We start from the raw sequence: 14726 nt of genomic DNA on the forward strand, positions 1-14726 counted from the left end.
TTTGGCCATTAGGCTCTATAATGAGTTAACCTATTTCCAGGGAAGTGATGACCCCCTCCTGTTAGACTGTTTGAGCTAACTTATTTTTTATCCTTTCTTACTTCTCTTCAAATAATTGTATTTCTGTGTTCTTGTAATGCAACTGTGACACTGTAATTTCCTTTGGGGTCAATGAAGTATCTATCTATCTATCTTATTCCTTACACTTATTACTTCCCCTTCCCCCCCCCCCTCCCCCCCCACCCACCTCCCTCCTCACTTCCTTCCTTGTCTCATTTATCACTTGCCAGCTTGAACTCCTTCCCTTCCTCCTTATTCTGGCTTCTGCCCCCTTCTATTCAGTCCTAATGAAGGGTTTCAGCCCAAAACATTGACTGTTTATTCCCCTCCATAGATGCTGCCTGACTTGTTGAGTTCCTCCAGCATTTTGTATGTTTGTTGCTCAGGCTTTCCAACATCACTTGTGTTTATCTCAGTCACAGGATACTTGAACTCGACAAGAGAGAGCCCCTGGAGCAAACCCACTGACTGTAATTGTTGACACAATAGGCCTGAGAGAGGAGAGCAGGAATATGGCATTGATCAACCTTGCTTATGTGGAATAAAAAGAGAACAGGATGGAAGGGCCGAGTAGCCTCTGCTGTCCTGTTACTTGATGTTGCCTAACGATGGGATTCATTGGGTTTTCCAGGTCAGTCCCACAATCAGCTGTGGTGGCTGAGGTCGGGCAGAGCCCAGATAGGGCTGTAGGTTGCAGAGAGAGCCAGGGGTAAAGTCTTCCTGCACCTCAGCACTAATGTTGTTATATTACAGTATGCTCGGCTGGTTGAGATCGTTGGCATGCATGACCTGGGTGTGGGTATCACACTTGGTGCTCACCAATCCATCGGCTTCAAGGGAATCCTCTTGTTTGGAAATGACGCCCAGAAGAAGAAATACCTTCCAAAGCTGGCTACAGGTGTGTGACATTGAGCAGTGGAACAGGGCAGGGGTGAGTAGAGGGTCAGGGTGGAGTGACTGTGCAGTGGTGGGTGGGCACAGGAGTGAACTGAGTTTATTTCAAAGGGTTTCACATCCACCATCTGCTGGGTATGGAAAATGATCCCTACTTAGGTGGCAAATTGTGGTATGGCAGTTCCTCAAACATTCACTCCCTTCCTATCAAGTATTTACCTATCTCCACTTTAAATACACTCCAACTCCCATGAGCAATTGGGGCAGAGAATTTCATCCACCCTCTGTTTGTAGGAATTCCTACACACTTCAGTTTTAAAGTACTTTCTCCTTGCCTTGTCATTATGTCCTGTTGTTCCTCTCTCCAGTGAAAACATCCCAACATCTACTCCTTGGGATCTCATATGTTTGCATGGTCACTCTTCGTACTTCTGAACACTAAGGAAGACGTCCAAATTACTTAGTCTGTCTTGGTAGGACAGCCCCCTCATCCCAGGAATTACCCTGTTGACTCCCTCCAGTGTTGGTCTTTTTTACGTACAGGGACCAAAACTGTGCCCAGTACTGCAAATATAGCCTCACCAACATGCTGTACAACTGGAATAAAATCACCCTATTTCCAAACTCCAATCTCTTTATAACAAAAGTACCAAAATGCCCTTTGTTTTAACTATTTGTTGGACCTGCCTGTTAAATTTTATGATTCACATACTAGTACGCCTATAACCCTTCAACTTCACTCACGTTCAGTCACTCTCCACTTCGACAGTAATCTGCCTTTTACTTCTCATATCAAAGTGCATGACCTGCCAGTTGCCCACATTAAATGATGAGGCCACACTCAGACTGGAGGAGCATCCTGGTAGCCTCTAATCTGATGGCATGAATATAGATTTCTCAGACTTCCAGTAATTGTTCCTCACCTTCACCATTCTCCATTCCCATTTCCTTTTCTCACCTTATCTACTTACCTGCCCATCACCTCCCTCTGGTGCTCCTTCTCCTTTTTTCCCCATGATTTTCTGTCCTTTCCTGTCAGATTTCCCCCTTCTTCAGCCCTTTATCTCTTTCACCAATCAACTTCCCAGATCTTTACTTCACCCCTCCCCTTCTCCCAGTTTCTCCTATTGCCTGCCATTTTGTATTTCTTCCTCTCCTCCCCTCCACCACATTCTTATTCTGACTTCTCCTCTTCCTTTCCAGTCATGCTGAAGGGTCTTGGCCTCAACTATATACTCTTCCTGGCCCACTGAGTTCCTCCAGCATTTTCTGTGTGTTCCCCTCTATCAAACCTCCCTGTTACATCCTCAAAGAACTTGAGCAAGTTTGTGAAAGGTGATTCCATAAAACTATGTTGACTGGGTATAATTATGTTCCCCCGTCTTAAATGATTAGCCATTTCCTCTTTAATTATTAACACGGGGATCTTGCCAAGAATAGCCATTAAACTACATGACCTGTCGTTCTCTGCCTTTTTCCTTTTTGAACAGAGGAATTACATTGGCTGTTGTCAATCCATGCCTTCCTGGCATTTTGCAGATTATAAAAAATTTAAAACAATGGTCTGTTGTCCCTGCAACAACTTTCTCTAAAATCCTAATATGCAGTCCGTCAGCTCCTGATGACTTGTCCACCTTTATGCATCACTTATTAGTCATTTTATATTTCTCATTGTATCTTTTAGCAATTTTTTTATGTATTGCACTGTACTGCTGTCGCAGAACAACAAATTTCATGTCAGTGATAATAAATGTAATTCTGAACCCCCTGAGTTTCTATAATACTTTATCCCTCCTAATTGAGGTTTTGTATGTTCTCAAAGGTTCATTTATTATCTAAGTATGTATGCCATGTACAACTCTGAGATTTGTCTTCTCCGGATAGCCATGAAACAAAAAAAAAACATGTGAGTCTGTACAAAGAGAAACAGCAAATCCACCCCCACAACAGAAAAGAACACAAGATTATCAACCCCACACATCCCTCCCCTGCACAAAATGTAACTAAAACATTGACCCCAAACCCTACATAAAAAAAAAGAAGAAAGAACAGGCAAAAACACAGAATATAAAAACTGTAAGACTGAAAAAGTCCATAGTCCAAATCCACAAAACATAGATACAGCGATAAAACACAGGCTGCTACTCTGGCAGATCAAAAGGCAGTTGGTGCTGAGTCCATGTTCTACCATGTTATTTGAAATTACCCTGTCTGATATTGTAGAGATTTTAATTAGTAATATATTCTGCTGTTGAAAAATATTTATTCAACATATTTGCTGTTATTAATTCACCAGCCTCATTCACAGGAGGTCCTATTTGCCTTTGCTACCTTGTTGCTATTTGTATATCCATAGTCTTTTACTGTTCATTTTTGTACTACATGCTAGTTTTCTCTCAAAATTTATCTTCTCACTTCTTTCCAATTTAACATTATCCTTGACCTCTTCTGTTAACTATAAATTGTGCCTCTTTCTCGTGAAATCCCTTCATCTGATGGGGATAAACTCCTTATGAGTATTGTAGGCTACCTGCTGTGTGAACATCTGCCACTATGCCTCTACTGATCTGACCCTTGGTTCATTTACACAGCCCACCTTGGACAGCTCCTCCCTCAATGCATTAAATTTTGTCCCCTTTTAAGCTGAAACCACTGGTTATGGATGTATGGTGTTCACCCTCAAAATCCACTTGGAATTCTATCATAAAATGCTTACTTCTCCCTTAAACCTCAAGATTCCTCATTAATACCTCTTAATTATACAGGACCAAATCTAAAAAGCCCACTCCTACGTAGGCTGGGCAATGAACTTGCCTAAAAAGAGATTCCTGATGCATTCCTTAAATTCTTCTATGATAACCTTGCTAAGAAATTAAAATTTCTTGTGATAGTTGCAGTTTCTATCAAGCAAGTCCTTGCTATTTCCCCATTGACACTCTTACCGATTGAAGAGCTACTTACACCCCTCCCACCCTTGTTTTCCTTTCCCTGATATTCATGATATTAATCCAACAGTCAAAAGAGGATATGCTTGTGTTCATCCAAAAACATCTGGGTTGGATGTGAATCAGGGTCCAGGTATAAGGAATTTTGCTATATCAAACCCATACTGTCCTTGCCCTGAAATGTGTGATGCAACAGTGTAGAGAGAACTTCACTCTGTGTCTGACCCCAGGTGTGTGTGATGGGACGTTATCTGTCCCTGCCCTGGGAATGTTCGCCCTCTACGGGACTGTACTCGGGGAATGCTGCATGCTTGGATGTGCTGTCTTTTGAATGCACTGTTAAACCAAGGCCCTTTCTGCCTAATGGGATGGTGTTATAAAAATTCCAAGATTATTTTTTTCAAGAGTAACAGGATTATATTTTTTCTGCTGTGCTAGAGTCAGCATTTAGCACTGAGCCAGTGTCACCAACATTCTCGTGATGTTAATTCTGGGACCTGACAGTGCACAGATTGCCTGTATGATTTCCTACATTGCTCCAAAGAGTGCTTGTTAGCAGTGAAATATTTTGGGACATCATGCAGTAATGCAAGGTGTTATATAAATGCAAGTAATTTGTGTCCAGGTGAAACTATTGCTGCCTTCTGTCTTACGGAACCAGCGAGTGGGTCCGACGCAGCGTCCATCAAGACCACTGCTATCAAAAGTGATTGTGGAAAGTACTACACCCTGAATGGGGGCAAAATCTGGATCAGGTACTGGGGTCTGGCCGGTGGTGGGTGTGGCACTGTCTATGCGTGGGTGTGTGTATGGGGTTGAGTAGGATCCGGGATCAGCCATGATGAAACAGTGAAGCAGACTCAATGGGCTGAATGGCCTAATTCTGCTCCTATGTCTTATGGGTGGAAGAGGCAGGCTCTGTCTCACAAACAGCAGTTCCATTTCATGTCTGGATTCACTGCTCAGGCTTTCCAGTGTCTTAAAAGATATGGTAGGAAGTGCAACACACAAAAAATTCTGGAAGAACTCAGCAAGCCAGGCGGCATCTGTGGAGGGGAAAAGTACAGTTGACGTTTCAGGCTGCTGAAGGGTGTTGCTCAGATTTCCAGCATTTTCTTTTGTTTGTGATGGGAAGTGCAAATGAGATTAAGGTACATGTTTCCAGTGCAACGTCATGAGGGGTGTTGATTGTCTGTCATTTCCCACGATAGTGTTTGTCTGTGCAGCTTATCAATTGTGCATTGTGAGGTGGTTCTGCAGTCAGATTCTGTAAAGGCATGAATGTTGACAGTAAGGACAGGTAAACCATCCAGCATGGTTGGAGCTACTGATGTGGCCATTTTTCTCCTCCTTCGAGCAGCAACTAGATCTGCATGGCGACTATTCTTGGAGTTGTTGGAGGCTATTATTACCAGGACATGCCATCCATTCCCGAGCACTCCACTCGAGCTGCTCAGGTGCAATGTCAGCATGTGCAAGATTGGCATTTACTCAGTCCTGTAACCTCTTACGAAGTCACCCCTTGTCTTTTCTTCCTTGCGACAGCTCTCCAGATGGCAATTGTTTGAGTACTCTGAAATCCTCCATGCACCTAAGCTACACTGTCCAGCAAAGCTGGGCTTGCAGGATCATTGCTTCTATGCTTGTGCTCTCTGCTCTTTCAAGGACTTCCAGGTTGGTGACACGGTCCTGCCAACGGATCCCCAAGATTGATCACAGGCTACGTGTATGGAAGGGTTCCAGCATTTTAAGGTTCCTTCTGTATATGGTCCAGGTTTCACAGTCGTATAATGGACTGCCAAGGATGACTGTACACCTTGAGTTTCGTGGCTTTTCAGATGTTATGTTGGTTCATCACACATGAACGTAAGCACCTGGGGGCTTGGCTGGCCTCACAAATCCTGGCACTGATTTCTTTATCTAGGGAGCCATCACTAGAAAAAACACTTCTGAAGTATTTGAATTCCTCCACTGTTCTGAGTACCTTCGATACATATGGATGGGGCAGGGGCAGTAGACATTGGACTGGGTTGGGACAGGACTTCAGTCCTTTGTAAGCTGATGGTGAAGCTGAACAGACTAGTGGCTTCTGCAAATCTATCGACACGCAGCTAAAGATCGGCTTCTGTGTAGGCCATAAGGATACAATCATCAGCATATAGGGCTTCTCGAATGAGATTACTGATTGTTTTTAAATTGTCCCTCAAGCGACCCAAGTCAAAAAGTGATCAGTCCATCCCATACTCCATGTATGTCCCACATTATACACTGCTAAATGTGTGGTATAGTACGAATATGAGGAACAGATTAAACAGTACTGGTGCCAGTACGCATCCTTGCTTCACACCATTCGAAATACTGAATGACATCGAAGTCTCCCCATTTGACAGAGCAAGTCGACTCATTTCATGGTGGAAGAAGTGGGTGAGATTGATGAAACCACATGGGCACCCAAATCTTGACAGCACTTGCCACAGGAACTCCCCATCGACCATATCAAAGGCTTTGGTTAGATCCACAAAGACGGCAAGTAGTTGCAAATTCTGTTCAGTACGCTCTTCTTGAATCTGACGAATGGTGAAAACCATGTCAATAGTACTATGACCTGGTTGAAAGCTACATTGTGCCTCAGGGAGGTTTGCCTCTGATATGTTGGCGATCAAGCGGTTGAGGATAACGCAAGTTAAGGTTCTCCCCGCCAGACAGGAGAGAGATGCCCTGGAAGTTGCCGCAGTGAGCCCTTGAACAGTGGAACAATTATGGCATCCCTAAAGTCCTCAGGCATATCTTGAGGGGTACAGATTGAGTAAACGCAAGCAGGTCTTTGCCACTGAGGTTGGTTGAGACTAGAATTAGAGATCATGGGTTAAGGATGAAAGGTGAAATGTTTAAGGAGAACTTGAGGGGGAACTTCTTCACTCAAATGGTGGTGAGAATGTGGAACAAGATGCCAGTGGAAGTGGTGGATGTGGGTTTGATTTCAACACTTAAGAGAAGTTTGGGTAGGTACATGGATGGGAGGGGTATGGAGGGCAATGGTCCAGGTGCAGGTTGATAGGACTAAACAGAATATCAGTTCCACATGGACTAGATGGGCCAAAGGGCCTGTTTCTCTGCTGCAGTGTTTTATGATTCTGTGACCCTGCACAGCAAGGAAGGCTCAAGGTGTTGTGTGGTAGATAGATAGATATACTTTATTGATCCCGAGGGAAATTGGGTTTCTGGTGAACAGTATTTCCTCTATTTAGTGAATCAGTGGGTAGAGTGGACGCTGCAGTTGTGAGGTGAGAGAGCAACATTGGCACCAGGGTGGTATCTTGCAGCTTGTCCTCATAGTTATAACACATAGAGTCCTAGGGTGGTACTGCACAGAAATGGCCCATAAGTCCATCGCATCATGCCAATTATTTTGTCCATCTGTTTTAATTTCATTTACTCATTTTCACACTCTCACCACCCTCTGAGTGAAGAAGTTCCCCCACAGGTTCCCCTTAAAAGTTTCACCTTTCACCCTTAACCCATGATGTTTAGTTCTAATCAGTGGAGAAAAAAAAGCCTACTTAGATTTACTCTATATACCCCATACCTGCATCAAATCTCTCCTGATTCTCCTACGCTCCAGGGAATAAAGTCCTAAACTATTCAAACTGTCCCAATAACTTGGGTCCTCAAGAATCAGCAACATCCTTGTAAATTTTCTCTGTACTCTTTCAATCTCATTGATATCTTTCCTGCAGGTGGGTGACCAGATGTGCACAATATACTCCAAATTTAACCTCACTAAAGTTCATACAACCTCAACATAACATCTGAACATCGAAACACAAGAGATTCAACAGACACAGGAAGTTGAGATCAATGCACAAAAAATGCTGGAAGAAATCAGTAGGTCAGGCAAAATCCATGAAGGGAAGTAAACAGTCAACATTTCAACCAAGGCCCTTCATCAGGACAGGTCTCAATGCTCTGATTTGTGAAGGCCAATGTGCCAAAGGTTACCTGTCTATCTGTGATGCCACTTTCAAGGAATTATGGATCTGTATTCCCAGAAGCCTGTGTACCACCATACTCCTCGGTACCCTACTGTTCACTTGTGTCAGTGTATTATACACAGCCTCCACAGTTCAGTCCATTGACCACTGTGGAATGAGCTCCAGAGGACAACACATAGCAATGACTATACAGCACACTTGAGGGGATTGAGGAAGCAGAAGCCTTCAAAGTTCAAAGTAAATTTATTATCAAAGTATGTCTATACGACCTTGAGATTCATTTTCTTGCAGATATTCATAGTAGAACAAAGAAATACAATAGAGTCAATGAAAAGTTACTAGCAAACAGCCAATATGCAAAAAAAGACTAACTCTGGAAAATAGATAAATACGTGCATACATAAATGCTACTACTGAGAGCGTTGGTTATAGAGTTCATGAAAGTGAGTCCATAGGTTGTGGAACCTGTTCAGAATTGAGGTGAGTGAAGTTATCCACACTGGTTCAGGAGCCTGATGGTTGAAGGGCTCAACCACTGCATGATGGGGAAGGGAAATTGGTGGATTACAGTCAAGTGGGAAAGAAGGAGAAACGGGAAACCTGGATTGAAGGGGGAGAAAAAAACAAAATGTATGAAAATAATGGTATTTGCATTTAAATTCTGTGAAGAAATTTCTCAGCAGAATGTAGGCACGCGATTGAACAGTTTGCATTGTTCTTGTTGCAGACTGACTGGGGTTAATTTAATTACTGCATTGTCACTTGGCAACGTTCAGCTTCCTGGTGGTGAATTTAATTGGCAGTTAGTGCACACTATGAGTACCATTCACGGAGCTAACAGAGGGTGTGTGTGGTGTACTGCAGGTGGACCTGCACCTTCTGTCTCTGTGTAATTCATAGCCACTCTCTTACTTTTTACTTGCTGAGAGATTTCTCTGTTAAATTAGAATGTGTGTAGTGACCTATTGACACTGCATTAGCAAGGGGGCATTGGCACTTGAATCTCTCCCAACGTGTTCTCTCGAGAGTGCTGTCAATAGATAAGGTACCCTATCCCTGAGTCTGTAGCTATTAAAGAACATTGGCTTAGCTCTGATCTGTGAGAGTGAACAACATACTGTAACCAGGTCTGTCTATTCTGGCAGTAACGGTGGGCTGGCCGATATCTTCACCGTCTTTGCAAAGGTACCCATGCAAAATGAGAGGAGCGGCGAAGTGAAGGACAGAATCACCACATTCATTGTGGAGAGGGGTTTTGGCGGTGTGACCAGGTGGGTACATGTTCGTGTTCATTGTGGAGACGGTTTCAGTAGTGTAACCAGGTGGGTCCACGTTCATGATCATTGTGGAGAGGAGTTTAGATGGGGTGACAAGGTGGGTCCACGTTCGCGATCATTGTGGAGAGGTGTCTCGGCGGTGTCACCAGTTGGGGACACATTCATGGTGATTATGGAGAGGGGTTTTGGCAACGTGACCAGGTGGGTACACGTTCACTATCATTGTGGAGAGGGGATTCAGTAGTATGTCCAGGTGGCTACACGTTCGCTATTATTGTGGAGAGGGTTTTGATGGTGTGATCAGATGAGTTCACGGTCATTGTGGAGAGGGCTTTCGGCAACGTGACCAGGTGGGTACACATTCACAATTGTTGTGGACAGGGGTTTCAGTAATGTGACCAGTTGGGTACACGTTCACGATCATTATGGAGAGGGTTTCAATGGTGTGACCAGGTGAGCATGCATGAGCATTCATTATAAGGATACATTTTGATGTAATACCATGTGTTCCTCTGGTCTTGGAGCTCCCCTCTGAAGTTCTAGTCCCAGAGTACTGCAGCACAGTAACAGCTCTTTCAACCCATTTAGTCTGTGCTAAACTGTTATTCTGCATCATCCAACTGACCATAAACCCTCCATGCCCCTTTCATCCACGTACCTGTCCAGATCTCTTTTAAATGTATCACTTCTATCACTTCTTCTGGCAGCTCGATTCACACTCGCATCACCCTCTGAGTGGAGAAGTTTCCCCTTGCGTTCCCTTTAAGTATTTGACCTTTCAACCTTAGTCTATGACCTCTAGTTCTAACCTGACCCAGCCTCAGTGGAAAAGGCCTGCTTCCAGTTACCTTATCTAATTCCCTCCTAATTTTGATTAAGTGCTTCCATCAAATCTCCTCTCGTTCTCCTGCGCTCCTAACCTATTAAACCTGTCCTTATAACTCAGGTCTTCAAGTTCCAGCAACGTCCTCGTAAATCATGTGGAATCCCTTTGTAATTTCTGTCAGGTGTGAATCCTGACCCTGTCAGCCCAGTGTCCTCTTCTGCTGTAGTGCAGGGCTAGAATCAGCTGTCTCGGTGCCCAGATTACACTCAGAGCACAGAGTATATCATGAATGCAGCATCTTCCGACCCTGAAGTCTTCTCATTAGGGCGTGTGTGTGTGTGAAAGAGAAAGGAATGGGACGTGGCTTACTGCTGTTGTTTTGTTGCTTGGTATATTCTGTTTGGTTGTGTTTTGTATTGTTCTGCTGAACTTTGCTGCCAGAATGTATGGCGACGCTTGTGGGCTACCCCCAGGACATCCTTGAGTGTGTTTGTTGTTAACACAAATGGCACATTTCACTGCCTGTTTCCATGTACATGTAATAAGGAAATGAATCTGAACAACAGTAGCAGCCACCTCTCAATGTAACTGCAAAAAAGCAATATATATCAGTATGCCAGCAGATGGCGATTTCCCCTTGCACTCAAAGACCAAAGCTGGTTTTCATTGCTAGTAGCTAAAACTCATTATTAAACCGAACATTAATCAACTCTTCTAAGTGAAGCAGAATGCTGCGGGAAAGTTATGTTTTTTATTTACTTCTGAATGTAACATAAATGCCAACTGAATGCAGTGATTTATATTTTAGATTTCTGTACATTTATGTTACATTTTGAGAGGTTCACTTAACCTTTTTAATACCAGACCATCAGTGATAAATTCTGCTTCCATGCCCCAAATTCTGTTTAGTCATAAAAATTCAAATCAACAAGATAAATACATTTTGAGAGTTCATTTCATCTTAAAGTTCAAAGTAAATTTCATTCTCAGAATACATAGATGTCACCGCATACAATCCTGAGATTAAATTTCTTGCGGGCATACTCAGCAGATCTGTAGAATAGTAACCATAAAAAGGATCAATGAAAGACTAAGAGCGTGGAAGACAAACTGTGCAAATACAAATTTAAATAAATAGCAACAAATAACAAGAGCATGAAATAATAAGATAAAGAGTCCTTAAAGTGAAATCATTTCTTGTGGGGAATATCTCAATAGATAAGTGTAGTTATCCTCTTTTGTTCCAGAGCCTGATGGCTGAGGGGTAATAACTGTTCTTGAACCTGGTGGTGCAAGTCCTGAGGCTCGTTTCGTAGCAGAGAATGTATACAATATACAAACTGAAATTCTTGTTCTTTGCAGACATCCATTAACACAGAAGAGTTCCCCCAAAAATAAGTGACAGTAAAAAAAAGAACTCCGGAACCCCCCTACTCACTCCCTCCCACACACAAGCAATGGCAAAGCATCCACATTTCCCCACTTACTGCAGCAAAAAAGCATCCCCCCACCAAGCAAGTAATAGGAAAGCCAACAAGAGAAATGATCTGCAATACAACAAAAAATAAATATTCACCCAACAATTCAACATACCAGAGGTGCGCACTCCCTCCTTCACCCCTTTTCTTTCTTTCTCTCTCTCTCTCTCTCTCTCTCTCTCCCCCCCTCTCTCTCTCTCCCCCTCCCTCCCTCCCTCCCTCCCTCCCTCCCTCCCTCTCTCTCTCTCTCTCTCTCTCTCTCTCTCTCTCTCTCACACACACACACACACACACACACACACACACACACACACACACACACGTCACTTAGCAACGGGAGATAAAATCCCGCCAACGAGATAGGGAGAGTGCGATTTGCTGAGTACAGAGTCTCTGACAGTTGATTTGCTGTTCCTGATGTTCCATGTTCTCCTGCAATGCTTCACTTAGCTTTGAATCGGCTCATCCCCAAGGCTGCAAAGTCTTGGAACCCTGAAGGCGCTCTTGTCTTCTCGGCTGCGTCCTTGGGATAACAAGAAATAACCAGTCGGTGAGCCACATGAACAGGTCCCATTGCTGTAAAGAACTAAAGTTTGAATGTAGCTCTAGATCAGGATCTATGACAGAACCTCATCCACCTTGAAAAGAAATAAGAGAAACATTAAGTGAGACAGTGAGTGGACCTGAGGTTTTTATGACAATTCATTTGTTTAAACATGGCAATATAGCGGTTAGCATTATGCTTTGCAGTACCAACTGTTAAGATTGAGGTTCGATTTCCACTGCTGTTTGTACGTTCTTTCCTGCAACCATGTGAGTTTCCTCTGGCTGCTGTGGTTTCCTCCCACATTCCAAAGATGTACAGTTTAGGGTTAGTAAGGGTTAGGCTTGCTATGTTGGTGCCAGAAGCATGGCGACCCAGGGCTGCCACCAGCACATCCTTGATGCAAATGATGCATTTCAGTGTATGTTCTGATGTGATGCGCTGATTAAAGCAGATCTTTATCTTTTAACCTTTAGAACATAGAACAGTATCACAACGATGTGCTGAACTAATTAAACTAGTCTAAATAATCCATTCTGTCTGCATATTGTCCATACCCTTCCATTTATGTTGCTCTAAAATGCCTCTAGCCCAGGCAACTCATTCCAGGTACCTACCACTGTGAAACCAACTTGCCCCACACATCTGACCTTCACAGTGATCTTCACTGATGTGGACTTCTTATTCTAGAATGCAGTTAAATTTGCAGGCTACTGTGCTGGACCATCCTCCGCAGACACTAACCAAAATGCTGCAGGGGTGTGGGTGAAATATCGTCTCTCCCCACCCCCCCCCCGCCGAACTGGTTGGGGGAAAACCAACCAGTTACAGGCCCCCAAGGATCAGCTGTGGTTTAATACAGAACTACTTGAAATTGATATCTTGTTCCCAAAGATCAGAGAGAGGATAGTGTCCTTGGTTCATGCCCTGGAGGGTATAATCAGGTATTCTATCCCCATCACAGCTTGTCTACAATTCACTGCACAGGATGGATTTCCATCTCCCCATGGGATTCTCAGATAAAAGTTTGTGCACTTTCCCCCTCCCAGTGGTACACATTGTTAATCAGTTTATTGAAAATTACAGTTTCAGGTCTCTTCCCTCCACTGATCTTCAGCTTGATTAATATGAGAAAATCTGCAGATGGTTTGCTGAAAAATGCAAGCAACACACACAATCCATCAGTAGGCTGGGCAGCATCTATGGAAAAAAGTAAACAGTCAACATCCTGGGTCGAGACTTCATCAGGACCAGTAGTTTGTGTGTGTTGCTTCAGCCAGATTATTTCACTTCACTTACAGGGTGACTATCCCTGGTAAAGGCAGCACTTATCACCCTCAAGAATGTACAGTTATGTATTCCTCTTATTCTCACCTGTACGTCAGCCTATGATCCGGAGTCTGCTCTGTGCTCTGAGTGTCAGCAGCATCCTGACCAAGTCTGACATTCCAGGCCATCAGTGGCTCTTTACATGGGAATGATATCCAGAAATAGGAACCCTTCAACCTTGTACCAGTACTGTGAGTGAGCACCCTAAAAAACCCCCTCTCTTGCTTCGTCCCCACAACCCAGCACATTTCCTCATTCTGCGTTTCCCAGTTACGTCCACAAGCTCCTGTTCAATCTGCTCCCACTGTCTGCTTAGCTCGCACATTTCTGATCACAACCAATCACTGCAGAACAGCGGTACGACAGCATAGCAACTCGTGTAATGCTTTATATTGCCAGTGATCAACACACAGGGAGAGATGGTGACATGTGAACCAGGGGATTCAGGCCCTTGAGTCTCGAAAGTTGGTTGTCCTGCCGAGTGAACACGCACACCATGCTTGTTCTCAGTGTCAGCAGTGAGGAGTTAGGGGCAGCACAGCAAACACCAGCATCCCGGGTTCAAATCCCGCCGCTGCCACATTCTCTTCGTGACCATGTGGGTTTCCTCCGGATGCTCTGGTTTCCTCCCTCATTCCAAAGACATATGGGTTAGTGAGTTGTGAGGCACTGGAATGATGGCACCAATTGCAGACTGCCCCTAGCACATCCTTGGACTGTTTGTTGTTGATGCAAGCAACACTTTTCACTGTATTGATGTATATGTAGAGCTAATTTTTAATGTCCTTACCAAGCTTTCCTGATTCCCATTGCTTCCATGAAACCTCCCTGAACCTGCTGTGAGGAGAAAGCCCCAGATCCCCAATCTATCCATAGAACTGAAGCTACTCCTCCCTGGCATAGTTATAGTTGATGACCACCCTTGATAAAGTATAGTAGCTGAGCCTGCACATGGTTCCCCAGGTGGCAATAGAGAATGGAGGAGGATTTAGGCCACTCTGCCTATGTGCATCACCAGTCTCTTACTGAGAGATGCACACAAAATTCTGGAGGAACTCAGCAGGCCAGGTTGTATCTATGGAAAAGAGTAAACAGTCAATGTTTTGGGCTGAGAAAAAAAAGATGAGGTTAGAGCAAGAAGGTGGGGCGGGGGGGGGAGAGGAATAAATACAGGGTGATAGGTGAAACAGGGAGAGGGGAAGTAAACAGCTGGGAAATTGATTAGTGAAAGGGCTGTAGAAGGAGGAATCTGATAGAGGGTAGAAGACCATGGAAGAAAGGAAAGCGGGGAGGAATACCGGAGGAAGGTTGTGGGCAGGTAAGGAGAAGGTGAGAGAGGGGAATGGGGACTGGTGAAGGAAACTGTGGAGGAGTGGGGAGC

At 44.0% G+C, this 14726-nt stretch overlaps 1 protein-coding gene across 10 annotated transcripts in view; it reads left to right on the forward strand.

Moving 5' to 3' along the window:
• The window catches only part of acadvl (acyl-CoA dehydrogenase very long chain), a 142613-nt gene that overhangs the window by 36174 nt on the left and 91713 nt on the right, over nucleotides 1-14726 (forward strand). For all 10 annotated transcript variants that reach the window (XR_011886060.1, XR_011886059.1, XR_011886058.1 and 7 more), the window contains 3 exons: nucleotides 814-958; nucleotides 4525-4654; nucleotides 9037-9162. Coding sequence is in view for 7 of the 10 variants with exons in the window: in XM_072258535.1 (XP_072114636.1) it covers nucleotides 814-958; nucleotides 4525-4654; nucleotides 9037-9162 (401 nt within the window). In the remaining 3 variants the exon portion in view is untranslated. The remainder of the gene's footprint in view (nucleotides 1-813; nucleotides 959-4524; nucleotides 4655-9036; nucleotides 9163-14726) is intronic.

The sequence above is a fragment of the Mobula birostris genome, chromosome 5 (genome assembly GCF_030028105.1).
Source record: "Mobula birostris isolate sMobBir1 chromosome 5, sMobBir1.hap1, whole genome shotgun sequence".
In the NCBI taxonomy this organism is placed as follows: domain Eukaryota; kingdom Metazoa; phylum Chordata; class Chondrichthyes; order Myliobatiformes; family Myliobatidae; genus Mobula; species Mobula birostris.